Below are 12,656 nucleotides of genomic sequence, written 5' to 3' on the forward strand. Positions count from 1 at the left end.
CCCAAACTTCTTCCATTTAAGGATTATGGAGGCCACTGTGCTCTTAGGAACCTTGAGTACTGCAGAAATTTGTTTGTAACCTTGGCCAGATCTGTGCCTTGCCAAAATTGTGCCTCTGAGCTCCTTGGCCAGTTCCTTTGACCTCATGATTCTCATTTGGTCCGATATGCACTGTGAGTTGTGAGATCTTATATAGACAGGTGTGTGCCTTTACAAATCAAGTCCTATCAGTTTAATTAAACACAGTTGGACTCCAATGAAGGAGTAATAATAATAATAATAATCTTTATTTTTATATAGCGCTAACATATTCCGCAGCGCTTTACAGTTTGCACACATTATCATCGCTGTTCCCGATGGGGCTCACAATCTAAATTCCCTATCAGTATGTCTTTGGATTGTGGGAGGAAACCGGAGTGCCCGGAGTAAACCCACGCAAACACGGAGAGAACATACAAACTCTTTGCAGATGTTGTCCAAGGACTCCAGGGCTGCAAGGCTGCTGTGCTAACCACTGCGCCACCGTGCAGAACCATCTCAAGGAGGATCACAAGGAAATGGACAGCATGTGACTTAAATATGAGTGTCTGGGCAAAGGGTCAGAATACTTATGACCATGTGATATTTCAGTTTAACTTTTTAACCCCTTCATGACCCAGCCTATTTTGACCTTAAAGACCTTGCCGTTTTTTGCAATACTGACCAGTGTCCCTTTATGAGGTAATAACTCAGGAACGCTTCAACGGATCCTAGCGGTTCTGAGATTGTTTTTTCGTGACATATTGGGCTTCATGTTAGTGGTAAATTTAGGTCAATAAATTCTGCGTTTATTTGTGATAAAAACGGAAATTTAGCGAAAATTTTGCAATTTTCACATTTTGAATTTTTATTCTGTTAAACCAGAGAGTTATGTGACACAAAATAGTTAATAAATAACATTTCCCACATGTATACTTTACAACAGCACAATTTTGGAAACAAAATTTTTTTTTGCTAGGAAGTTATAAGGGTTAAAATTTGACCAGCGATTTCTCATTTTTACAACGAAATTTACAAAACCATTTTTTTTAGGGACCACCTCACATTTGAAGTCAGTTTGAGGGGTCTATATGGCTGAAAATACCCCAAAGTGACACCATTCTAAAAACTGCACCCCTCAAGGTACTCAAAACCACATTCAAGAAGTTTATTAACCCTTCAGGTGCTTCACAGAAGCAGAAGCAACATGGAAGGAAAAAATGAACATTTAACTTTTTAGTCACAAAAATTATCTTTTAGCAACAATTTTTTTATTTTCCCAATGGTAAAAGGAGAAACTGAACCACGAAAGTTGTTGTCCAATTTGTCCTGAGTACGCTGATACCTCATATGTGGGGGTGAACCACTGTTTTGGCGCACGGCAGGGCTTGGAAGGGAAGGAGCGCCATTTGACTTTTTGAATCAAAAATTGGCTCCACTCTTTAGCGGACACCATGTCACGTTTGGAGAGCCCCGGTGTGCCTAAACATTGGAGATCCCCCACAAATGACCCCATTTTGGAAACATGACCCCCAAAGGAACTAATCTAGATGTGTGGTGAGGACTTTGAACCCCCAAGTGCTTCACAGAAGTTTATAACGCAGAGCCATGAAAATAAAAAAAAAAAATTATTTTCTCAAAAATGATCTTTTAGCCTGCAATTTTTTATTTTCCCAAGGGTAACAGGAGAAATTTGACCCCAAATGTTGTTGTCCAGTTTCTCCTGAGTACGCTGATACCCCATATGTGGGGGTAAACCACTGTTTGGGCACATGCCGGGGCTCGGAAGTGAAGTAGTGACGTTTTGAAAAGCAGACTTTGATGGAATGCTCTGCGGGCGTCACGTTGCGTTTGCAGAGCCCCTGATGTGGCTAAACAGTAGAAACCCCCCACAAGTGACCCCATTTTGGAAACTAGACCCCAAATGGAACTTATCTGGATGTGTGGTGAGCACTTTGAACTCCCAAGTGCTTCATAGAAGTTTATAATGCAGAGCCGTGAAAATAATAAATACGTTTTCTTTCCTCAAAAATAATTATTTAGCCCAGAATTTTTTATTTTCCCAAGGGTTACAGGAGAAATTGGACCCCAAAAGTTGTTGTCCAGTTTCTCCTGAGTACGCTGATACCCCATGTGTGGGGGTAAACCACTGTTTGGGCACATGCCGGGGCTCGGAAGTGAAGTAGTGACTTTTGAAATGCAGACTTTGATGGAATGGTCTGCGGGCGTCACGTTGCGTTTGCAGAGCCCCTGGTGTGCCTAAACAGTAGAAACCCCCCACAAGTGACCCCATTTTGGAAACTAGACCCCCCAATGAACTTATCTAGATATGTGGTGAGCACTTTGGACCCCCAAGTGCTTCACAGACGTTTACAACGCAGAGCCGTGAAAATAAAAAATCATTTTTCTTTCCTCAAAAATGATGTTTTAGCAAGCATTTTTTTATTTTCACAAGGGTAACAGGAGAAATTGGACCCCAGTAATTGTTGCGCAGTTTATCCTGAGTATGCTGGTACCCCATATGTGGGGGTAAACCACTGTTTGGGCACACGTCAGGGCTCGGAAGTGAGGGAGCACCATTTGACTTTTTGAATACAAGATTGGCTGGAATCAATGGTGGCGCCATGTTGCGTTTGGAGACCCTGATGTGCCTAAACAGTGGTAACCCCTCAATTCTACCTCCAACACTAACCCCCCGCACCCCTAACCCTAATCCCAACTGTAGCCATAACCCTAATCACAACCCTAACCCCAACACACCCCTAACCACAACCCTAACCCCAACACACCCCTAACCCTAATTACAACCCTAATTCCAACCCTAACCCTAAGGCTATGTGCCCACGTTGCGGATTCGTGTGAGATTTTTCAGCATCATTTTTGAAAAATCCGCGGGTAAAAGGCACTGCGTTTTACCTGCGGATTTTCCGCGGATTTCCAGTGTTTTTTATGTGGATTTCACCTGCGGATTCCTATTGAGGAACAGGTGTAAAACGCTGCAGAATCCGCACAAAGAATTGACATGCTGCGGAAAATACAACGCAGCGTTTCCGCGCGGTATTTTCCGCACCATGGACACAGCGGATTTGGTTTTACATAGCTTTACTTGGTACTGTAAACCTGATGGAACACTGCTGCGAATCCGCAGCGGCCAATCCGCTGCGGATCCGCAGCCAAATCCGCACTGTGTGCACATAGCCTAATTCTAAAGGTATGTGCACACGCTGCGGAAAACGCTGCGGATCCGCAGCAGTTTCCCATGAGTTTACAGTTCAATGTAAACCTATGGGAAACAAAAATCGCTGTACACATGCTGCAGAAAAACTGCACGGAAACGCAGCGGTTTACATTCCGCAGCATGTCACTTCTTTGTGCGGATTCCGCAGCGGTTTTACAACCGGCAGATTCGGCGGGCGCACTGCGCATGCGCCCGCCATTTTGGAAGATGGCGGCGCCCAGGGAGAAGACGGACGGACCCCGGCAGGATCGGTAAGTATGATGGAGTGAGGGGGGAGCACAGGGGGATCGGAGCATGGGGGGGTGGATCGGAGCGTGGGGGGGGTGGGAACGGAGCACGGGGGGGTGGAACGGAGCACGGGGGTGGAACGGAGCACGGGAGGGTGGAACGGAGCACGGGGGGGTGGATCGGAGTGCAGGGGTGGTGATTGGTGCACGGGGGGGGGTTATTGGAGCACGGGGGGAGCGGACAAGAGCACGGGGGGAGCGGAGCACAGGACGGAGGGGAGCCGGAGCAGTGTACCGGACAGATCGGGGGGTTGGGGGGGCGATCGGTGGGGTGGGGGCACATTAGTGTTTCCAGCCATGGCCGATGATATTGCAGCATCGGCCATGGCTGGATTGTAATATTTCACCAGTTTTAATAGGTGAAATATTACAAATCGCTCTGATTGGCAGTTTCACTTTCAACAGCCAATCAGAGCGATCGTAGCCACGGGGGGGTGAAGCCACCCCCCCTGGGCTAAACTACCACTCCCCCTGTCCCTGCAGATCGGGTGAAATGGGAGTTAACCCTTTCACCCGATCTGCAGGGACGCGATCTTTCCATGACGCCACATAGGCATCATGGGTCGGATTGGCACCGACTTTCATGACGCCTACGTGGCGTCATGGGTCGGGAAGGAGTTAAATAAGTTTGCAAAAATTTCTACATTTCTTTTTTTTTTTCAGTCAAGATCGGGAGTGTACATTAATGTGATAAAAAACTTTTTTGAATTTACCAAATGGCTGCAATGAAACAAACTGAAAAAATTAAAGGGTCTGAATACTTTCTGTACCCACTGTATATATTTACAGTGGGGCAAAAAAGTATTTAGTCAGTCAGCAATAGTGCAAGTTCCACCACTTAAAAAGATGAGAGGCGTCTGTAATTTACATCATAGGTAGACCTCAACTATGGGAGACAAACTGAGAAAAAAAAATCCAGAAAATCACATTGTCTGTTTTTTTAACATTTTATTTGCATATTATGGTGGAAAATAAGTATTTGGTCAGAAACAAACAATCAAGATTTCTGGCTCTCACAGACCTGTAACTTCTTCTTTAAGAGTCTCCTCTTTCCTCCACTAATTACCTGTAGTAATGGCACCTGTTTAAACTTGTTATCAGTATAAAAAGACACCTGTGCACACCCTCAAACAGTCTGACTCCAAACTCCACTATGGTGAAGACCAAAGAGCTGTCAAAGGACACCAGAAACAAAATTGTAGCCCTGCACCAGGCTGGGAAGACTGAATCTGCAATAGCCAACCAGCTTGGAGTGAAGAAATCAACAGTGGGAGCAATAATTAGAAAATGGAAGACATACAAGACTACTGATAATCTCCCTCGATCTGGGGCTCCACGCAAAATCCCACCCCGTGGGGTCAGAATGATCACAAGAACGGTGAGCAAAAATCCCAGAACCACGCGGGGGGACCTAGTGAATGAACTGCAGAGAGCTGGGACCAATGTAACAAGGCCTACCATAAGTAACACACTACGCCACCATGGACTCAGATCCTGCAGTGCCAGACGTGTCCCACTGCTTAAGCCAGTACATGTCCGGGCCCGTCTGAAGTTTGCTAGAGAGCATTTGGATGATCCAGAGGAGTTTTGGGAGAATGTCCTATGGTCTGATGAAACCAAACTGGAACTGTTTGGTAGAAACACAACTTGTTGTGTTTGGAGGAAAAAGAATACTGAGTTGCATCCATCAAACACCATACCTACTGTAAAGCATGGTGGTGGAAACATCATGCTTTGGGGCTGTTTCTCTGCAAAGGGGCCAGGACGACTGATCCGGGTACATGAAAGAATGAATGGGGCCATGTATCGTGAGATTTTGAGTGCAAACCTCCTTCCATCAGCAAGGGCATTGAAGATGAAACGTGGCTGGGTCTTTCAACATGACAATGATCCAAAGCACACCGCCAGGGCAACGAAGGAGTGGCTTCGTAAGAAGCATTTCAAGGTCCTGGAGTGGCCTAGCCAGTCTCCAGATCTCAACCCTATAGAAAACCTTTGGAGGGAGTTGAAAGTCCGTGTTGCCAAGCGAAAAGCCAAAAACATCACTGCTCTAGAGGAGATCTGCATGGAGGAATGGGCCAACATACCAACAACAGTGTGTGGCAACCTTGTGAAGACTTACAGAAAACGTTTGACCTCTGTCATTGCCAACAAAGGATATATTACAAAGTATTGAGATGAAATTTTGTTTCTGACCAAATACTTATTTTCCACCATAATATGCAAATAAAATGTTAAAAAAACAGACAATGTGATTTTCTGGATTTTTTTTTCTCAGTTTGTCTCCCATAGTTGAGGTCTACCTATGATGTAAATTACAGACGCCTCTCATCTTTTTAAGTGGTGGAACTTGCACTATTGCTGACTGACTAAATACTTTTTTGCCCCACTGTATATGATCAGTATAATCTATATTTATGTGATCAATGTGATATCAGACAATGAGGAGTTCCTTGTTAGGCTGGAGTCACACTTTATGTGTGAAAAATCAGTCCGAGTCTCCCTGCCTAGAGTCGCAGGAGAGTAATGCGAGTGCATTCTGATTTCTCACACCTAGCATCGGATTGACATCCGAATGCAGTGTGATTGCTATCCGATTGCATTTCGAATTTAACATGAACTTTTACATACAGCAATTCTCTGTAATTTACACATCGCTTTCAAAGGAAATATTCTTCAAAACACAGATAGATAGAATAGAAGCCGGCAATTAATCTGCCACGTACAGTATAATCACAGAGTTACAGGTTAGAATAGGTATATACATATAGAATACATATATAGAGGTCAGTGACACACATATATATGTATTTATATTGCATAGATAGATAGAAGTAAAGCCAGTAATGCATCTGCCGGGTTCTGTAAAATCACTGCCGGAGCCGACAGGATAGAAGAGATGGATTACATACAGTAAATAGGAAGATATATAGATGTCAGCTGCAAATACAATTAGTACAGTGTGTGTGCAAATTACTGTACATGCATTTAATAAAATAATGTTTTTTTGGAAAAAAATGGTGTGGGCTCCGACACAATTTTCGTAACCAGGAAAGGGAAAGCCAGAGGCTGATGTTTATAGCCTGGGAAGGGGAGAATACCCATGGAGCATCCCAGGCTGTCAATATCAGCTCACAACTGTTTACTTACCTTTACTGGCTTTCAAAATGGGAGACCCCCCGAAAAAATGATGTGGGGTCCGCTATATTTCACAACCAGCAAAGGCTATGCAGACAGCTGCAGGCTGATATTATTAGCCTAGGAAGGGGCTATGGATACTCCCCCCAGGCTAAAAACATCAGCTCTCAGCCTCCCCAGAAGTGGCACTTCTCTAACATGCACCAATTCTGGCACTTAGCCTCGCTCTTCCCACTTGCCCTGAAGCGATGGCAAGTGAGGTAATAGTTGGGGGGGTTGATGTTACCTTTGTATTGTCTGGTGACATCAAGCCCCGGGGTTAGTAATGGAGAGGCATCAATAAGACACCCCCATTACTAACCCCATAGTCACATTGTAAGAAAACACAGACACTCAGATAAAGTCCTTTAATTGAAAGAAAGACACCTACTTCATATTCTTAACTAAACCATACTTACAACCGCGCCCATTCCCCTGATGCCATTGGCATCTGCAAAAGAGGTTAAAAAAAAAAAACAACAACAAAGTTTCTCACCTTTCCGCAGAGATGCTTTTAATCCATTAGTCTCATCACAGGTTCAGCTCTGCTTCATCTAGATGGCAGGCCAATATAAGCAGGAAAAAGGATTCTCCCCTGTGTGGGTTCTCTGGTGTATAACAAAATCGGATTTCTTGTTAAAACATTTCCCACATTCTGAACAGGAAAAAGGCTTCTCCCCTGTGTGAGTTTTCTGGTGGCTATTAAGAACCGATTTCCAGCTAAAACATTTTCCACATTTTGAACAGGAAAAAGGCCTTTCCCCTGTGTGAGTTCTATGGTGGTTAATAAGATTTGATTTACGTGCAAAACATTCCCCACATTCTGAACATGAAAAAGGTTTCTCTCCTGTGTGAGTTCTGTGGTGGCCATTAAGAACAGATTTCCGGTTAAAACATTTCCCACATTCTGAACAGGAAAAAGGCTTCTTCCCTGTGTGAGCTCTCTGATGCTGAACAAAATGTGATTTATGTGCAAAACATTTCCCACATTCTGAACATGAAAAAGGTTTCTCCCCTGTGTGAGCTCTCTGGTGGTTAAGAAAATATGATTTACGTGCAAAACATTTCCCACATTCTGAACATGAAAAAGGTTTCTGCCCTGTGTGAGTGCTCTGGTGATTAACAAAACATGATTTACGTGCAAAACATTTCCCACATTCTGAACAGGAAAAAGGTTTCTCCCCTGTGTGAGTTCTCTGGTGGATGTCAAGAACCGATTTCCAGTTAAAACATTTCCCACATTCTGGACAGGTAAAAGGCTTCTCTACTTTGTGAGTTCTCTTGTGGTTAAGAAAATGTGACTTCAGTGTAAAATATTTCCCACATTCTGAACATGAATATAACTTCTTTACTTTATGATCAGTTTGTTTTTTAATGCCTCTTTTGGGACTTTGATTTTCCTTAGTAGTCAGTAATGAATCATAAGATGGGACCTGTTTCATAGGATCAAATGACAGATCTTTGATGTGAATGGATGACTGTATATCTGTAGTAAAAGCAATCACTTCTGTTGTATCTTGTAGGATCTCAAGATCATCAGATTTAAAAACTGAAGATGTCAGCTGTCCCTCTGATCTCCTGGTACAGTCATCTGCTAAGATAAAAAAAACAATTATTTTTTAATAAAATATCTTTGAGTTTTATATTTTTGAACATTTCTAATTAAACTGTCCATAAAAATGGCAAGCTATGTAAAAAACTTTAATTATTTACCAAGACAATGACAGTTCACAGCCTAATATCAAACCTTGTTGGATGAACCAGTAGAGCGTAGCATTCAACTGTTTGTTCATTCTGCCTCCCAAATATCGAATAAAAAGAAACCATCTCCTTTATTCTGTTTTTGACTGACCAACTGGCTGTTTTTTACAGCCTTGTATTGGACACACGGTGCCTGGTTACTATTACCGTGGGAAATCTCCGGGACAACCCTTATGATACCATGTATTGGATTCACTCTGTAGGACCTATGGATTCCCTGTTTCTGGAAAACTTTATAACAGTTCGCCTTGCTAAATCTCACACCGTTTCGGTGATGTTTTCCAGCAATCCAGCCTCCATTTTTCATTATACGGTACATTACTGCATGGGTTCTTTATCATTTCTTACCTCGGGTTTTGTGATTGACCAACTGGCTGTTTCTAACTACAGCTTTCTACTGGTTCTTTGCTCTGGACCATTTCACATTCAGGCCGTGGTATGTGTCTATCATTCCCCCCATATTTGGGGAATCTCATACTGCAAGGATAATAAACTAACCATTGCATCAATTTAAAAAAATATATATTTGTGGGTTATTTGGCCCAATATATTTTCAGAATATTCAGTCAGAAAGGCATAGGGTTACGCTTTGATATCTGTATTCAATGGCCATTTAAGTCTAATGTGCTCGTTCTTGTCTGTTTGCAGTTGCTAAGCAGCTTAGGGCCAGGCAAGCATCAGCATGGGAGACAGGCCGGGACTTTTCCTTTTTTTTTGTATTCTTTATACATTATACTTTTTTCACATTATAATAAATAATGAATAAGAATGCAACACAATAGCTCTGTCTCTCCGTTGCTTATTATCGCTATTCCTTAAGGTTTCTAAGTCTAACCACCATGCTCTATCTGCACCATCTATGCAGCTGCATTTTTTTGGTTCGGTATGTATGCTGTATGATGTGAATGGGAGGTACTGGTACCTGTGCTTTGACCAGGGGTGTCAAACTGCATTCCTTGAGGGCTGCAAACAGGTCATGTTTTCAGGATTTCCTTGTACTGCACAGGTGATAATTTAATCACCTACACAAATAATAGTAACATAGTAACATAGTAACATAGTTAGTAAGGCCGAAAAAAGACATTTGTCCATCCAGTTCAGCCTATATTCCATTATAATAAATACCCAGATCTACGTCCTTCTACAGAACCTAATAATTGTATGATACAATATTGTTCTGCTCCAGGAAGACATCCAGGCCTCTCTTGAACCCCTCGACTGAGTTCGCCATCACCACCTCCTCAGGCAAGCAATTCCAGATTCTCACTGCCCTAACAGTAAAGAATCCTCTTCTATGTTGGTGGAAAAACCTTCTCTCCTCCAGACGCAAAGAATGCCCCCTTGTGCCCGTCACCTTCCTTGGTATAAACAGATCCTCAGCGAGATATTTGTATTGTCCCCTTATATACTTATACATGGTTATTAGATCGCCCCTCAGTCGTCTTTTTTCTAGACTAAATAATCCTAATTTCGCTAATCTATCTGGGTATTGTAGTTCTCCCATCCCCTTTATTAATTTTGTTGCCCTCCTTTGTACTCTCTCTAGTTCCATTATATCCTTCCTGAGCACCGGTGCCCAAAACTGGACACAGTACTCCATGTGCGGTCTAACTAGGGATTTGTACAGAGGCAGTATAATGCTCTCATCATGTGTATCCAGACCTCTTTTAATGCACCCCATGATCCTGTTTGCCTTGGCAGCTGCTGCCTGGCACTGGCTGCTCCAGGTAAGTTTATCATTAACTAGGATCCCCAAGTCCTTCTCCCTGTCAGATTTACCCAGTGGTTTCCCGTTCAGTGTGTAATGGTGATATTGATTCCCTCTTCCCATGTGTATAACCTTACATTTATCATTGTTAAACCTCATCTGCCACCTTTCAGCCCAAGTTTCCAACTTATCCAGATCCATCTGTAGCAGAATACTATCTTCTCTTGTATTAACTGCTTTACATAGTTTTGTATCATCTGCAAATATCGATATTTTACTGTGTAAACCTTCTACCAGATCATTAATGAATATGTTGAAGAGAACAGGTCCCAATACTGACCCCTGCGGTACCCCACTGGTCACAGCGACCCAGTTAGAGACTATACCATTTATAACCACTCTCTGCTTTCTATCACTAAGCCAGTTACTAACCCATTTACACACATTTTCCCCCAGACCAAGCATTCTCATTTTGTGTACCAACCTCTTGTGCGGCACGGTATCAAACGCTTTGGAAAAATCGAGATATACCACGTCCAATGACTCACCGTGGTCCAGCCTATAGCTTACCTCTTCATAAAAACTGATTAGATTGGTTTGACAGGAGCGATTTCTCATAAACCCATGCTGATATGGAGTTAAACAGTTATTCTCATTGAGATAATCCAGAATAACATCCCTCAGAAACCCTTCAAATATTTTACCAACAATAGAGGTTAGACTTACTGGCCTATAATTTCCAGGTTCACTTTTAGAGCCCTTTTTGAATATTGGCACCACATTTGCTATGCGCCAGTCCTGCGGAACAGACCCTGTCGCTATAGAGTCACTAAAAATAAGAAATAATGGTTTATCTATTACATTACTTAGTTCTCTTAGTACTCGTGGGTGTATGCCATCCGGACCCGGAGATTTATCTATTTTAATCTTATTTAGCCGGTTTCGCACCTCTTCTTGGGTTAGATTGGTGACCCTTAATATAGGGTTTTCATTGTTTCTTGGGATTTCACCTAGCATTTCATTTTCCACCGTGAATACCGTGGAGAAGAAGGTGTTTAATATGTTAGCTTTTTCCTCGTCATCTACAACCATTCTTTCCTCACTATTTTTTAAGGGGCCTACATTTTCAGTTTTTATTCTTTTACTATTGATATAGTTGAAGAACAGTTTGGGATTAGTTTTACTCTCCTTAGCAATGTGCTTCTCTGTTTCCTTTTTGGCATGAGTTGGTGATTAAATTATCACCTGTGCAGTACAAGGAAATCCTGAAAACATGACCTGTTTGCAGCTCTCGAGGAATGCAGTTTGACACCCCTGGCTTTGACTGTGTGTACATGCACCATTCTTTTACCAGCACATTTATTTTCATCTTTGGGCTTTTTAATGCGTACGCAAGCGCTGTGTTCTTGCTGCGCTGCATTATCTCCGGCCCCATTGCGCCTGTGTGCGATCTGTCTTCACACATGCGCCATGTGGCTTGCACCTTCTGCGCATGCGCGTGTTCACAGCATATTTCTGTTGCTTTGTTTCAGTCTGGAGCAGGGCAAAGATGGCTGCGTCCCTACATCTCTCTGTGCACCTGATTGGTATCAGCCTTTTGAACAGGTGCTCGCCCTCTAAAAATCACTGTAAGTATATATACTTGCTGGGAACCCAGCACAGTATGCTATTTCTCCCTGAGGAAGCCGCCTGGTTTGCGGCGATATGCGTGGTATCCTATCCCACACCTGGGTCCCCCCCCCCCCCTCTGCTCATGCTGGCTCCATCTCCATTCCTGGACTCATGGTATCTGGGCATATTTATCCATCTGCTTTCCTATCATTCATTGTGCATTGCATTTTTCCTTGCAAGGATGTTATTTAACATCTTTTTGCACCCATACAGTACTGTGACATCGGTTTAGGCATATATGTTTTCCATCTGCACATTGTGTCTGGATATATGAACATTGAGACCTGTATGGTTTATTACTTAGGAGCCAGTCTTTGTATTTTCCACATACTTTGCACGTTTGCATTTTTTGCACATTATTTGCATATTGTTTTCTGTGTGAAAAATAAGGGGGGAGGGGACTCTAAGTGCTAGTCGTCATTCCCCTATACTAGGGTATGGTTTCTTGTATAGGTATCTGTTTGTATTTTAGTGTTTTTAACTGTTGTTTGTGCTGTGTATTCCTACCAATAAAGCTTTTTTGACTTTTATATAATCTGAGGTGTTCCCAATATATGGGCATGATCTTTTTTCTATGTGTTTTCGTACTGGAGTCTCCGGGCAATGGGGAGCCAGTAAAGGGATTGACAGAGGGGGGAGGCTGGGGAATGGGGGGGACAGGAGGATTAGTCGGACAGCAGAGTTTAGAATAGATTGGAGGGGTGCGAGAGTGTTCGAGGGGAGGCCACAGAGCAGGAGGTTGCAGTAGTCAAGGTGGGAGATGATGAGGGCTTGGACTAGGGTTTTTGCAGATTCT

At 43.0% G+C, this 12,656-nt stretch overlaps 2 protein-coding genes across 2 annotated transcripts in view; both read right to left on the reverse strand.

The window, feature by feature from the left end:
• Window positions 1-7,274: 7,274 nt before the first annotated feature.
• On the reverse strand, window positions 7,275-8,162 carry LOC138666434 (oocyte zinc finger protein XlCOF22-like). Its single transcript, XM_069754655.1, has one exon. The coding sequence runs from the start codon at window positions 8,160-8,162 to the stop codon at window positions 7,275-7,277; it is 888 nt and encodes a 295-aa protein (XP_069610756.1).
• Window positions 8,163-8,176: 14 nt separating this feature from the next.
• Window positions 8,177-12,656, reverse strand: part of LOC138663272 (oocyte zinc finger protein XlCOF8.4-like) — an 82,407-nt gene continuing 77,927 nt past the window's right edge. The window contains exon 7 of the mRNA XM_069749448.1: window positions 8,177-8,311. The gene's annotated coding sequence lies outside the window, so the exon portion shown is untranslated. The remainder of the gene's footprint in view (window positions 8,312-12,656) is intronic.

The sequence above is a fragment of the Ranitomeya imitator genome, chromosome 2, assembly GCF_032444005.1.
Source record: "Ranitomeya imitator isolate aRanImi1 chromosome 2, aRanImi1.pri, whole genome shotgun sequence".
In the NCBI taxonomy this organism is placed as follows: Eukaryota; Metazoa; Chordata; class Amphibia; order Anura; family Dendrobatidae; genus Ranitomeya; species Ranitomeya imitator.